Source organism: Arachis hypogaea, chromosome 15 (assembly GCF_003086295.3).
Source record: "Arachis hypogaea cultivar Tifrunner chromosome 15, arahy.Tifrunner.gnm2.J5K5, whole genome shotgun sequence".
NCBI classification, from domain to species: Eukaryota; Viridiplantae; Streptophyta; class Magnoliopsida; order Fabales; family Fabaceae; genus Arachis; species Arachis hypogaea.
Genome location: NC_092050.1, coordinates 7,314,045 through 7,326,731, shown reverse-complemented (window position 1 = coordinate 7,326,731; position 12,687 = coordinate 7,314,045). Strand labels below are relative to the sequence as shown.

General features: G+C 32.4%; 2 protein-coding genes across 4 annotated transcripts; both read right to left on the bottom strand.

Moving 5' to 3' along the window:
• Positions 1-1,193: 1,193 nt before the first annotated feature.
• LOC112748410 (uncharacterized) lies at positions 1,194-6,432 on the bottom strand. 3 transcript variants are annotated; one of them, XR_003175012.3, is made up of 10 exons: positions 5,840-6,414; positions 5,384-5,528; positions 4,630-4,798; positions 4,202-4,457; positions 3,198-3,286; positions 2,888-3,070; positions 2,706-2,791; positions 2,545-2,629; positions 1,628-1,923; positions 1,194-1,448 (listed from the first exon to the last, which is right to left on the bottom strand). XR_003175012.3 is itself a non-coding variant. In XM_025796640.3 (9 exons), exons 1-9 carry the CDS (start codon positions 6,039-6,041, stop codon positions 1,789-1,791), a joined length of 1,350 nt encoding a protein of 449 aa, XP_025652425.1. In that variant the 5' UTR covers positions 6,042-6,432; the 3' UTR covers positions 1,194-1,788. The 3 variants fall into 3 exon arrangements, 1 of the variants encoding a protein (XP_025652425.1); XR_003175011.3 differs by having other exon boundaries at positions 1,662-1,923; positions 5,840-6,399; XM_025796640.3 differs by having other exon boundaries at positions 1,194-1,923; positions 5,840-6,432.
• A 757-nt stretch (positions 6,433-7,189) lies between these two features.
• LOC112748411 (uncharacterized) lies at positions 7,190-9,011 on the bottom strand. The gene is made up of 3 exons (XM_025796643.3): positions 8,103-9,011; positions 7,875-7,980; positions 7,190-7,587 (listed from the first exon to the last, which is right to left on the bottom strand). The coding sequence occupies exons 1-3, from the start codon at positions 8,774-8,776 to the stop codon at positions 7,531-7,533; spliced, it is 837 nt and encodes a 278-aa protein (XP_025652428.1). The 5' UTR covers positions 8,777-9,011; the 3' UTR covers positions 7,190-7,530.
• Between the last annotated feature and the right edge of the window lie 3,676 nt (positions 9,012-12,687).

Sequence of the window (12,687 nt, the reverse complement as noted above, 5' to 3'; positions counted from 1 at the left end):
TATATATATATAAACAAGTTAAACTATACGAGAGTTCTTATTTAGAAAGAATAATTTTAGGCGAAAACAAATCGTGATTCTATATGAAAATTTATTACAAATTATAAAAGAATTTTTTTATACAACAAATTATAATTTTTATTTGAGTTTAATTTTGATATATTGACAAGTAAAATGTTTTATATATTTTTACTAATGATGTATTACATAATTGAATGTCCATATAAAATTATTTTATACTGTCAATATATTAAAATTATTTTTTTATTTATAATATTTTTATTATAATTGTTCAAAGTATAAACTCAGTCTTAGACATATATATGAATAAAGTATATTTTTTGTCTTCGAAATTTGACAAAAGTTTCAAAAATATCTCCTAAATTTTGTTTTATTTCAATTTTGTCTCATAAATTTTCGATTTACATCAAATATACACTGACAGCTAAATTTTTAAAAAATTTAAGACCAATATAATAATAATGCATAAAAATTATATTTGATTTGTTTGTATTGAGGGATTGTTCTTATGAAATTGTTGTTGAATCAGTATTAAATTTTTTGAAAAATTAGCCGTCATGAGTATATTTGATGTAAATCGAAAACTTTTGGAACAAAATTAAAACAAAATAAAACTTAGAGGTATTTTTGAAACTTTATCCTATTTTTATTTAGTACACTCAATAATTGTTCTGTAATTATACTTTTTCTTATATAAATTCATTTAAAGTTTTTTTTGGGTAATATTCCGGATATAGTTATAATATTTTGTAATACTTTTTCTTATATAAATTATACTTTTCCGGATAAATATATCAAAAAAATAATTATACTATGCTACTTGTAAAACACTGTTAAAATTGCACTACCACAGTACCGCTTCAAATTTAAATTAATTCAATTTTACGAGAATTACATACATTCAACCCAATCAATTTTTAAAAATGTTAAGATAATAACTAATTAAGTAAAAAATTTTACTAATAATTATGTTTAAAGTTAAAAGATACTTTCTTCTTCGGGAAAAAAAAAATTACAAACGATTAAAAAGTTAAGCTACAGGCTGAATTGTATCATTCTACCTACCGTTCGTCGCTACATCACGACAGGCCACAGTTTGGAATGTTTTCATTGTAACTTTAGAAAAATAACTTTTTTTTTTTTTTGGTCATAAACTTCATAACATGTTGGGGTTAGTGGCGTGATATGTTTTATAATTTAGAATTAAGTATTAAGTATTAACTAATAAGCTCAGGCTAAAACACGTCAATAACCATACAGTGATCACATTAATAAAACAAGAATTAGTTTTCACCTCCTCGTCTTTAGATGCATTTCTGGACAAAACTGGCATGCGTAAGCACATAAAGATTCAGATACCACCTTCGAAAGCATGTGCGGTTGTTGACTAGATTCCATTAGCAAACCCAAGCAGCAAAGTGTGTAAGCTACAATAATTAAACAAGATTAGAAACCCGTTAGTCATGTATAGCCCTATAAGGCTGACATACTCAAATCACTCAAATCAGTAGAGAACCCGATCTTGATATTAAGATTTAAAATAAAGAAGTAAACTGTGAAGTTGCCCGCCAGTCTTTCTCTTAGTTCTTAGTTTTTACACATGTACCCCAATTTCAGTCATTACGAGTTGAGTGTCGTACACTTCAGAAATTTATTGCTCTTCGTCTGCATTTGCCTCATCGAAGTTTGATCTCCTGACTACTCATTTCTGTCAACAGGAGAGAGAGACAGCCACCACTAAACAAACCCTGCCAAAGGGATATCCATTCACTGTTTATGCCAATTGTGATACGGTTGCTTTCCCAATTGCTTCAGGGCATGCATGCAAACAGCTGCTAGCAATAAACCAAGCACACCAAATGCCATTAATGCTGAATTTCCAACATTCCGATAATAACCACCCTGCAAGGTAATGCGAAAGTTAATATGACAACAAATACACACATGAACAAGTTGACACAAGAAACATACCGCGAAAAGAACGTTCACGAAAAAATTCAGATTGAAATGAACATATTGAGAATATAATTACTGCAAAGAAAAATTAACAACATATTGCACCTAAAAATCATAATCTTGAACTCAAACATTCTCCATCTGTTATATGAGCATGCAACGTCACCACAGATAGCTAACCAACTAGATGGACAAATTGATGCTTTTAACAAGTGCATACAAATTCAAAAAGTTACGTTTAAGGCAGCCCAGCAGCTAGCTTGAATAATCATCTAACAGAAAACTGTCATATTTGAGACTGGTTGGCAGGTGACATTAGACCAGGACCTGGACTTGTTTCTGCTAAAGTGCTAGTATAAGGGAAGACTATTCAAACCATGAAAATCAGCAGAGCTATCCAGATTCTTAAGCCACCACCTTTCACAATCATGGTATTCTAAATTCAAAACCTAGTATTCACATGTTACTTTCATTACATGGTTCATAATTTCATATTAAGTCACGTTATTAGTGCTTGGTTGGTTAAACAATTTCCTTATGATTTCACATAACTTCATGAATACACACCTGTACCACAGAAAGAAGAATTGCTGCATTTGCAGGAGCAATAGAAAGGCCCATCATTCCTCCACGCAATTCATTAGGCACATACCTACAGACAAGATTATTAGAACTGTTGGATCCACGATTAAGCAAACTTATAGTACAAGCCTTGTTGATGAGTTTACATGGTCCTCAATCTGGCAAGTGACGGTAAAATGAACCCGACACAAGCATGAAACATGCTAAATAATGTCATCAGAAATCCAATTTCCTGCACATGATAAAGTATGAGAGTCAGAACCCAGACTTCCAGCCCAAAAATTCTAACAAAAGCATATGCCATATAATAAAGATAAAAGTACTGTACCTGATAGTCATAAGCCACAAAAGACAGGAGAAGAGCCAATACAACGTATGCATATACTAGGCAGTCCTCAGTTCTAAGTGACGATGGACCACTTGTAAGACAAGGAAATATGGTGCTTCCTATCATCCTTGATGCCAAAAAAGAAGGATATATCAATCCTAATTGCACCTCTCGCCCATCAGCCTAAACTCATGCACATTAAGAATACACACGACCATTCAAATGGTTAGATTGAAATATAACAAGTTAAATAACGATATATCGATTTCTCAATATATCAAAATTGCACCCTAAAAATTAGATATCATACCACCACAGTAGGCGCCCAGAGGATCCAAAAAATTCCAATTGAAAAGTGAAGGCACATTTGTGCCCAGGTTAACAGCCATATCCTCTTATCTGCAGATTACCAGATCAAAATCCACATGTTTCTTTTGGTAAATTTTTCATCATATTGCTGAAAAGTTGCATAATGCATTTATCTAGTAGAATACTAAACTACTTCCCACATGGCCTAAGAAAACATCATATTTGTGTCTATCTGAATATTGAGACAGAGTTTAGCAAGCATAAAGCAGTCCTAATACAGCTTTAGAGTGAATAAAAAATAACATAAAACAAAATTAAACTGTTGATACTCACTTCAAACTACATACAAAAAAATCAGAGATATAGGGCTCACTCATTATAATTTGGACATGGAGGGAAAATAATCAATAGAGCATGATGTATGCAATAATGAATGCCCAGTCCCACACTTCAATATGTCAAATTCAAAATTAACTTAGTTTTGTCTTCTTAAATTTTCAGTTGATACTTACTGAGCTTCTCTTGCAACAAGAACAGAATAAATGGAGAATCATTTATTCATTGAAAAAATATAAATATAATGAAAAGTAAAAACTTCTATAAAAAACGGCTTAGATGCCTAGTTTTGGTAAAAGCAAATGAAAGGGTAGTTGGAAAAGTTGAAAACTGGAAAAATAAAAACAATTTTTTAGGTATACAGCTAGAAAAGAAGGAAAGAAAGAAAGAAACTCTAAGGAATAAATCAATTAAGTCATGGCCTATGGTAGAAGACCACATACTGACATACACTAATGTCATGCAGCAACTAGCCTCTAACGGAAACATAAATCAAACTTATTTGGAGAATTTTTCCAGACTTATTACCCAGTTATTAGATTGCTATACGAGTACTTTCATAATAATTTTGACCTTTATTCTATTCTTTCTAAAAGATATTAACATAGAATTATTGTTAATATAAAAGAAACAAGAATAAACAAGAGCTAGTAAAGCATGTGAACTCACCACCAAAAATATATGCATAGAAGGACCTACTATACTCTTTAAAAGTCCCTGCTCCTGGGGTTTCTGTCCATCCTCTGGTGACAAAAGTAAAGCATATGGTTGCCAGGATGATAATAGTAGAGGAAGGAGCAATGTTTTTGTCTGTACTATTACCAATAAGCCAATTTGCAAACATTTGGCTGGCAATTAACCATGCAGACTCAAAGAAAGTCATTAACCAAAATGTGTCATTAAGTGAATCTTGCCTGTGCCCTTGCTGCAGAAAAATACACAAATTTCAGATTGATATTAGATTAATATTTTAATTATCCCTATGTTCTTCCCCAGGCAAACAAACACATTTTCCATACCAAAAAAATAAGGATGAGCAAAAGCTCCTATTGGGGTTTAAGAAGTAAAGATAAATTAAGAACAAAATTCCTGATTACCTTTTCATGTTGAGTAACCATCCAAGTCTCAAAACTGAATAAAAATATAGTACTGGCCAGAGAGAGATATATGCTAGTCATAAAAATGCTTGGTTGCTCTGAAAACCTCTTCCATATGCCAGCAAACAGGTGTAGGATGCAAAAGATTAGGGAGACTTTCTTGTGACCTCTAAAATTATAGTATGTAGAAAGTTAGTTTCACCATATAGGTGAACCGTGCTTCACAATTCGGATCACGCATAGAATTATAACCTAATGGATACAAATACTAAAAACTAATACATCCAACAGTCGATGAGAATGACTGAATGAGACAGACATCACAAAATATATACATGTAAAAATTGAACATGATAGCTTCTTAACAGTTTAGAAATTTACAAGTTATAGACGGATGCATTTTTATAAAAAAATTTCCACTCCTAATAACATGTCAACTATCCACTAAAATGAACACTATAGTCAACTGAGCAACATCAGTGATCATATTCTTCCACATAATAATAATAATAATAATAATAATAATAATAATAATAATAATAATAAATTCCACATTTAGAGCATACGCATTGCATGACACAAATCAATAAACAAGTAAACCATATTCATTGCAATAAATATCACACAATAGGCATTCATCCATCACAATTGTATAAATCAGCATTTCTAGTACTAAATCTTCAAATACAAATGCCAAGACCTAATTAATTTTTAAGTGACTCAATAATCACAGCTATTAAAACTGGATGCTCACATCAAATCTGAAAGCACGCCAAGGAAAGGAGCAGCGAAGAGAGCCGTTGTGTATCCATAATACAGAGACTCGATCATCTGTTTTCGGCTGAGTCCATACGAAGCTAACTCATACTCCCCGAACACTGACCACAGACCTTCCATCACTAAAACGAATACGAAAATTGAGAAAAAGAAATCAGCACTAACAGTTTCTCATCACCGATCCAAAGCTCACCCGTTACAACAGATGGAAAACAGGAAAACGGAGCAGTTGAAAAAAAAAACACAAAAAATATATTAACAAAATCTGACGAAAGAGAACACAGAATCTAATGAACTCTCAGCTAAAGCTACTCATAGATCGAATTCAGCATCCATCGACAAAAGAAATTTCAAGTTCCTGAATCTGATTTTCGAACATTTTCTAGGAATTTAAACAGCGTAGCAGCGAGCTATGAAATGAAGCAAAGCGAACCTGAAGCGAGAGAATAAACGAAGAGGAAGTTGCGTTGGAAACGGAGAAAGGAGGAAGAGATTCCATGATCGAAAATTGTGGAGGTTCTGTGGTGGTTAGAGGCGTAAGGGAAAAGAAAGATCGAGAAGCAACAACAAACGAAGAGGAAGATGTATATGGAGGGATTCGGTTCCCAAACGGAGCTCTCAATAACTACTCCCATTGGCTATTTATAATGTCGATTTGAATACACAACTGCGAGAGTATGCAGGCGAAGAGAATTCCCGTTTGAATTCAGATCTAAAGTAAAACCTAAAGATTGTGTGGTGATGATATATGAAAATGGAGCACATGGAGACGCAGAGAGACGGAGTGAGGGAGCAAGAGAATAAATGTTTCGGTTATGCAGTTACTATGGAGTATGGAGCCTATTGCGTTGGCTCGTATATGCGGAAATTCAGATAAACGACATCGTTCCTTTCGGTGCATTTTTTTTTTAAATTGAGGGAAATAAAAATCTGGAAGAGAGTTCTATAATAAAGTCAGAGCACCTAGTACCAAAAAAAATAAGAAGTCAGAGCACAAAACATGGCAATAGTAGGAAATTTTATTCCATATAAACTAATGTTCAAAAAACAAATATTACTCCAGTAAGTAGCTATGGAATAATAACGAATACTGGATAATATATATGAGATTTTTATGTTTAAATTTCGTTGCTAAATAGCTATGAAAGTCATTTTGTTCAATATGTTATAGTGTCCACCATAAAGTCATAAACTAATCAAATATAGAAATTAATTATCATTAAAATATGAAATAAGAAGTCTGTTTGGCGGTTCATGCATTAGTTTTTGTTTTATTAGAATTTGCGCAAGTCATTAACTCATTATAATCATTGTTGAAATTGTGAAATGAATTATTTATTAACAAACTATCATTTGCTTTGACAATTTGTACATTACGCCATGGAAGGAATATAGTATGACTTCACATCACGAAAAGATGATAATCACACGAAGTGAGTGAGGGGTTGTAATTTTCTGTTTTCACAAGTGAAAGGGAAAACTTTAGTGCCGTATTAAATAATGGACAATAACTCTCCACCCAGTTCGTGAGATCACCTGTCAGATCATTTCAGAGACAGACACTTGCGTTGGCACTTTGCAGTTAATTAGCATTATTCATGTATAATTGACCACCGCTCGAAATCTTCTCCCATACTTTGACGCATTCGAATGCCATCTTTTAGTTTCATACTTGTTCGTGTAAATGATTTTTTTTCTTTCTTTTCTTGGGCCAGAGCTTCACAAGCGCACATAAACACACAACTCTTTCCCATGTCAAATGCCTCAATGGAAGTCTCAGAAAAAAAAAAAAAGAAACAGACATTATATTGATTGAATCATATACGTATAGACAAATTCGTGAACCTAGGAAAAATGCAGAATTATTATTTAATAATGTGACCTAAACTACAACTCACTAATTACTAATTTAACTACTTAATATTGTACCCTCATGTACTTCCTCAATCGCAGGGATCTGCATCAATCTCAAAGAAGCTATCGTTTTGCACATGAAGAAAGAATGCTGCAAGCCTGCAACTACTTGTGGGAAACGCAACCCCATTACCATATGTATATATGTAGGTCCAATTGAGTGTGCATTGACTTTATTATGTCCACCATCTTTTAGCTTTTTTTACATACCTATGCCTTCAAATAAGAAGATCTGTGTATATCTGCAGGAACCGATTTAGCGTTTTCCTGTCATTTAAAAAAGACGAAAAATTTCAATCATGGTATGATAAAAAAAACACATCAACTAAGAGTTAATACTTAAATGAGAAACCCAATAGTAAGTAATAAACATCCCATTGATTCTACCATCACAATCTGGGGTAGTTGAAGGGAATTAACTAGGGTAGGTACCGGGTACATTATTATTCAAATTGTACATAAAATCCTATCTTCATCTTTACTTCTTTTAGTAAAGGGCAAGCAATTAATATAAAACTATAGAGGTATATCAAATCATATTTATAGTCACTTACATAAGGAGAATCTATCCCCCAACCAGGAATGTTTTCTGAAAGAAGGCTGATATATCGCTCCATGGCCATCTCTGGATTCATATTCCCAAGTTGCTGCCACGCATTCCTTTAATAAAACAAATAATAATCCGTTTAGCACATCAAAATATCTAATAAGAGTTTTTTATGTAAGAGCTATAACCCTAAGCAACTCAAACGAGATTTTTTGAGAAAATATGAATTAAATACCACTTTGCTCGAGCAGAGAACTTGAGTGCCATTGGCTGTGGTTGCCTACAAGGACCCTCAGTTGCTATTCTGTGATAACCGTATAACTTCATCTTCAGAGCATTACCAAGACTCGCAACTGCTTCAGCATTGACCTTTGACCCAACAAATAAAACTGCTTCACCAAAACGCCTCTCCAACTCTGTTCTCTCTATTCCCTCCCAATCATCATCATCATCATCATCCTGCTCAGCAATCTCATAATCATTATTATTATTATTGCAATTTTCATCACACTGCGAGATCTCAAACTCTACCACATCTGATTCAACCTCTTTAGCAGAATCATTGTCTGCCAAATCCACGACTTCGATTTCATTGTGAACTCTTTCCTCGCCATCAACATCACCTGAATTGCGAATCTTTGGCGATCCACAACTCACATGCAATATTTCTGGAACTGCAAGCTTATCCAATACTGATTTGTCTCTAGATTCATCAAATTTCGCCACAACCTGAACAACTTCTTCAGATTTGACTCCATGATCATGATCATCATCATCATGTTCACTTGCAATAACGGACACTTCCTCATTTGCATCCAAGTTCGGCGTCACGGACAAGACCTTGATGAAAATCAAAGGAAGCAGAAGAGAGAGAGCTATGGTGGAGGCAAGATCCCATAAAAGCTCCATCAATGGCTTGATAGAGGATAAAGAGAAAGAGTTTATGGCTTATATGTTTGTGTTGTGAGAGACAGAGAGAGAGAATTGAGTGTGTTATTTGTGATGATAACATAACCGACAGGGAGAAGGGAGAAAATAAAAGTCGGCTTCATTTGCATCAAAAAGAGAGCAAGGTATATTCTAATTTTGCTGATGTTCGGTGTGATTATGCCAAAAAAATTTATGTTTACTACTCTTTGTGTATACTATTTTTATATATTTTTTTGTTTTTTATATTAAAAAAATATAAGAAATAAGGAAATAAAATATTTATTTTTTGTATCATCAAAAATATATGAGTATATATCTATTTTAGTTCTCAAAAGAATTTTAGACCAGATACTTTAGTCTCCAATTAAAATTAATCAATCGATTGGTCCCTAACAATTAACTCCGTCAATTTTAACGGAGGACAAAATAGTCCCTAACAACTCTAACATAGGACGAAATAGTCCTTGATCTCCTCTGTTCACTAATAGTCTAACACTGTAACTTCAAGCTACACAATACACACTCTACAACTCCAATGTTCATAAGAAAAAAAATCTTCAACTTGTTCTCAACCAATTCATACTCAGGAAACTAATGACTATGTCTCTCAACTACTTGTCATCTTCGATGGATCCCATGAATCTAGACAGCAAGTTTGATTTGTCAAGATCCGTTGTCGTCATTGCCATCTCCCTCCTCCTCTGCACTATCATCTTCATGACCACATTGTCCACCACTCTGATCGCTTCCTTCGGCTTCTTCTCCGAACCAATGTTCAGTAATTGCTTCAGTTTCCATATGAGCGGCAACGGCGACATTGTTGGTTATACTGATAGCTTGGATGCGAGGTCGAAACTGTCTGTCAACTTGGACTCTGGGAAAGAATGAGTGAAGCACTCAGTATCTATTTCAAATGAGAATTTGCATATGATGTCGAAAGATAATCTTCTTATGATGTCCTAATGTCCAACAATCTATATTTCTTGTCGGAGAGTGGAGAAAGGCGTGTCCTTGGAGTAGTTGTGGAACTTGGTCTTGAGAATGTCGTGGACATTGTCGAGATTGGAAGTGATGTTATCGAGGACGTAGAAGTTGATGTTTCTAGTGGCTGAAGTGCAGGGAGGTGGATGTACCAGTCATAGAGATTTAGAAAGTGTGTGGTCCATGACATGTTGAGGTAGGTGCAACACGTGTGGCAATTACACCAAGGCTTAGTCTTGGAGTTAAAGAGAAGGAAGGAAAAGATGGAAAAGAAGACTGTGAAAGTGAAGAAGGAGAGTATGAATGTTAAGGTTATGCGAGATATGAAAAAAATTAGGAAGAACAGCGTCGTTTTCGAATAAACGGGTAAGAGATCATTTTGTCTCTTGTTAGAGTTGTCAGAGATCATTTTGTCCCATGTTATAGTTGTCAGGGACCATTTTGTCTTCCGTTAAAGTTGACGGAGTCAAGGACCTAAGTAACTGACAGAATTAATTGTTAGGGACCAATCGAGTAATTAATTTTAGTTGAGGACTAAAATGCCTGGTCCAAAATTCTTTAAGAACCAAAATAAATACATACTCAAAATATATAAATAAGTGTATAGAAGTAGATTATATTTTTCTGATGCATTTCTGTTTTAGGATTATATACATGTTACGTTTTACTCAAGCCATGTATATATGCTAGTCGGTGTAAGAAAATGACTCTTCCACCACCACCATACTACATCGGTGGCCCTGCAACAAAGAGCCAGGGACCTTACACGCTCATCACATAATTTCAAAGCGGTTTTGATTTTCTTTTCTCTAAGAATATTATTATCGGATCAGTCAATTTCCACTGGGATTCAAAACAGGTTCCTAGGTTTTTTAGGCTGAAATCATCGGTCATTTTGTAATTTGTTAATAACACCCTTATTTGTTAGGTGATTATTTATAAGAATTGATAATTTAATATATTTAACTTAACATAATAAATATTTATATTTTAATTATTATTTTTTTATAAAAATATTGTAGTATTGTACTATTGTTAAAGGTAAACAAAGGTCAAGATTTTCAAGTCATATCTCTAAAGGAATTACTATTTACTAGTATAAGCATAAGCATATCTATTAAAAAATTCGTCACATTTATAATGAGATCACAGTCAAGTTATTTGAGTTCAACTATTTTTATAAACTGTACCAACTCTTTTATTCTTTCTGTTTTTTTTTTTTTCATCAACAACACACAATATACTATTTGTTGGGTTGACTGGTTGTAATTGAAAAGAAAAAAAAAATTCGTATTAGGACATTTTTTCTTGTTGATGCTGAAAGCTGTCAAAGAACCATGGGTTTATCAGACAGGTATTCACTTAGTTTTCTATGTAGTTTTTGCCATACCAAATCAACTTTTTCCTCATAGTCAAATCTAATTTCTTAAGAAATAGCATACCTTCTTTTGCTAGCCTTTTCTTTTCTTCTAGAAAATTTAACGAGAAACATTTGGTATGTAAATTCTAGTGAAATCATATCTTTATATATGTATGTCTCTATTTCTTTCTTCTCTATTATTTTTACATTTTTTTTTGTTATTTTTTTCCTCACTTGTTTTTGTGTGTTGTCTAAGCAAAGTTGTCCAGACTCGCCGAGGTAGTGAGTTAGACTATTATTACTCCAGATTAACACGTTTTATCGTTGTACTGCAACATTTATATTGAATTTGGGATCAATGATGACATGATCAAGTATAAAAACAACAAAATCTATAAGTATCGATGATTATATATATATATATATATTCTATCAACAACTAATATTATAAAATTATTATTGAATATACCATTTGTAAAAGTTTAATTAAAATGCATTGAATATACTACCAACCAATCATATTCATAACTATTTATGTACTAGGTGAAAAGAATTTAGTAGAATTTAATAAATATTCAATTTAGTATGGAAATTTATAAATAAATTTTAATTTAGTTTCTAAAATAGTATTTATTTTTAGAGACTGAGAAATCAGACCCAATATTGTATTTTAATGGCTAGAGACTAAAATTATAATTTTAGTTTCGAAATACAAAATTTTAATCCCTTCAATACGTACTTCTAAAAAATAGAAACGGTTGACACAAAAAACTAAAATTTTTAGAGATAGAGACAAAATTTTAATAACAATTTTTTTTATAACTAAAGATATTTTAATAAATATTCTTATTTCATTTCTATATTTATCTTAAACGAAATAAGATACTAAGACATAACTTAGTTATGTACACTTTATACCAAACATAATATAAAGACTTAATTTAGTCTTTGTCTCTCTGTCTTAATCTCTCTTCTAAACACGGCCTAAAGTTTCAACGAGCTTTATTTAGTTCTCAAACTTTGCGAACGTGACTCATGTTAGTCTCTAAAACAAATTTTGACGTACAGACGTTAATGGAATGTTGATCTGAACAACCGATACTAAACTCTATAAAATAACATTATTTTAGTTTTAACACTCAAATAGCTCCAGAACAACATTATAAATAGTATTTATTAAAATTTTTCCTTCCAAAACAAGTGATACAGTGTCATTTTTATACTATTTGAACGTTAATAGATTTTAGGATGCTATTTTATGTCCATGTCAATACTTTATTATAAAATTTGAAAGTTAAATAAAAACTATTAAAATTTTATAGACTAAATTAAGATTAACGTGCAAATTTAGAAACTAAATTAAATAATAACTTTAAACTTAATACTCCAAAAACACATAGGAGAAAGTAGTGATAAATAACTAAATAAGTTTATATAAAAACTTTACAGGCACAATAAATAAATAAATGAAATTCTTTGGGCTTGGGCTAATAGGCTTAAGCCCGCCCTTTGTTAGAAAATAGAAAGAAAGTAAAACTTTACCAAAAAC

Bases quoted from the DNA above. Each gene is read 5' to 3' on its own strand.
- LOC112748410 (XM_025796640.3), bottom strand. From the start codon at position 6,041: ATGGGAGTAGTTATTGAGAGCTCCGTTTGGGAACCGAATCCCTCCATA. The intron at 5,529-5,839 runs GTTCGCTTTGCT...TATTCGTTTTAG, and splicing joins CGTTTATTCTCTCGCTTCAG to TGATGGAAGGTCTGTGGTCA. The intron at 4,799-5,383 runs GTGAGCATCCAG...CTATAATTTTAG, and splicing joins GGCGTGCTTTCAGATTTGAT to AGGTCACAAGAAAGTCTCCC.
- LOC112748411 (XM_025796643.3), bottom strand. From the start codon at position 8,776: ATGGAGCTTTTATGGGATCTTGCCTCCACCATAGCTCTCTCTCTTCTG. The intron at 7,981-8,102 runs GTATTTAATTCA...GTTTTATTAAAG, and splicing joins TTCTCTGCTCGAGCAAAGTG to GAATGCGTGGCAGCAACTTG. The intron at 7,588-7,874 runs GTAAGTGACTAT...TTTAAATGACAG, and splicing joins GGGGGATAGATTCTCCTTAT to GAAAACGCTAAATCGGTTCC.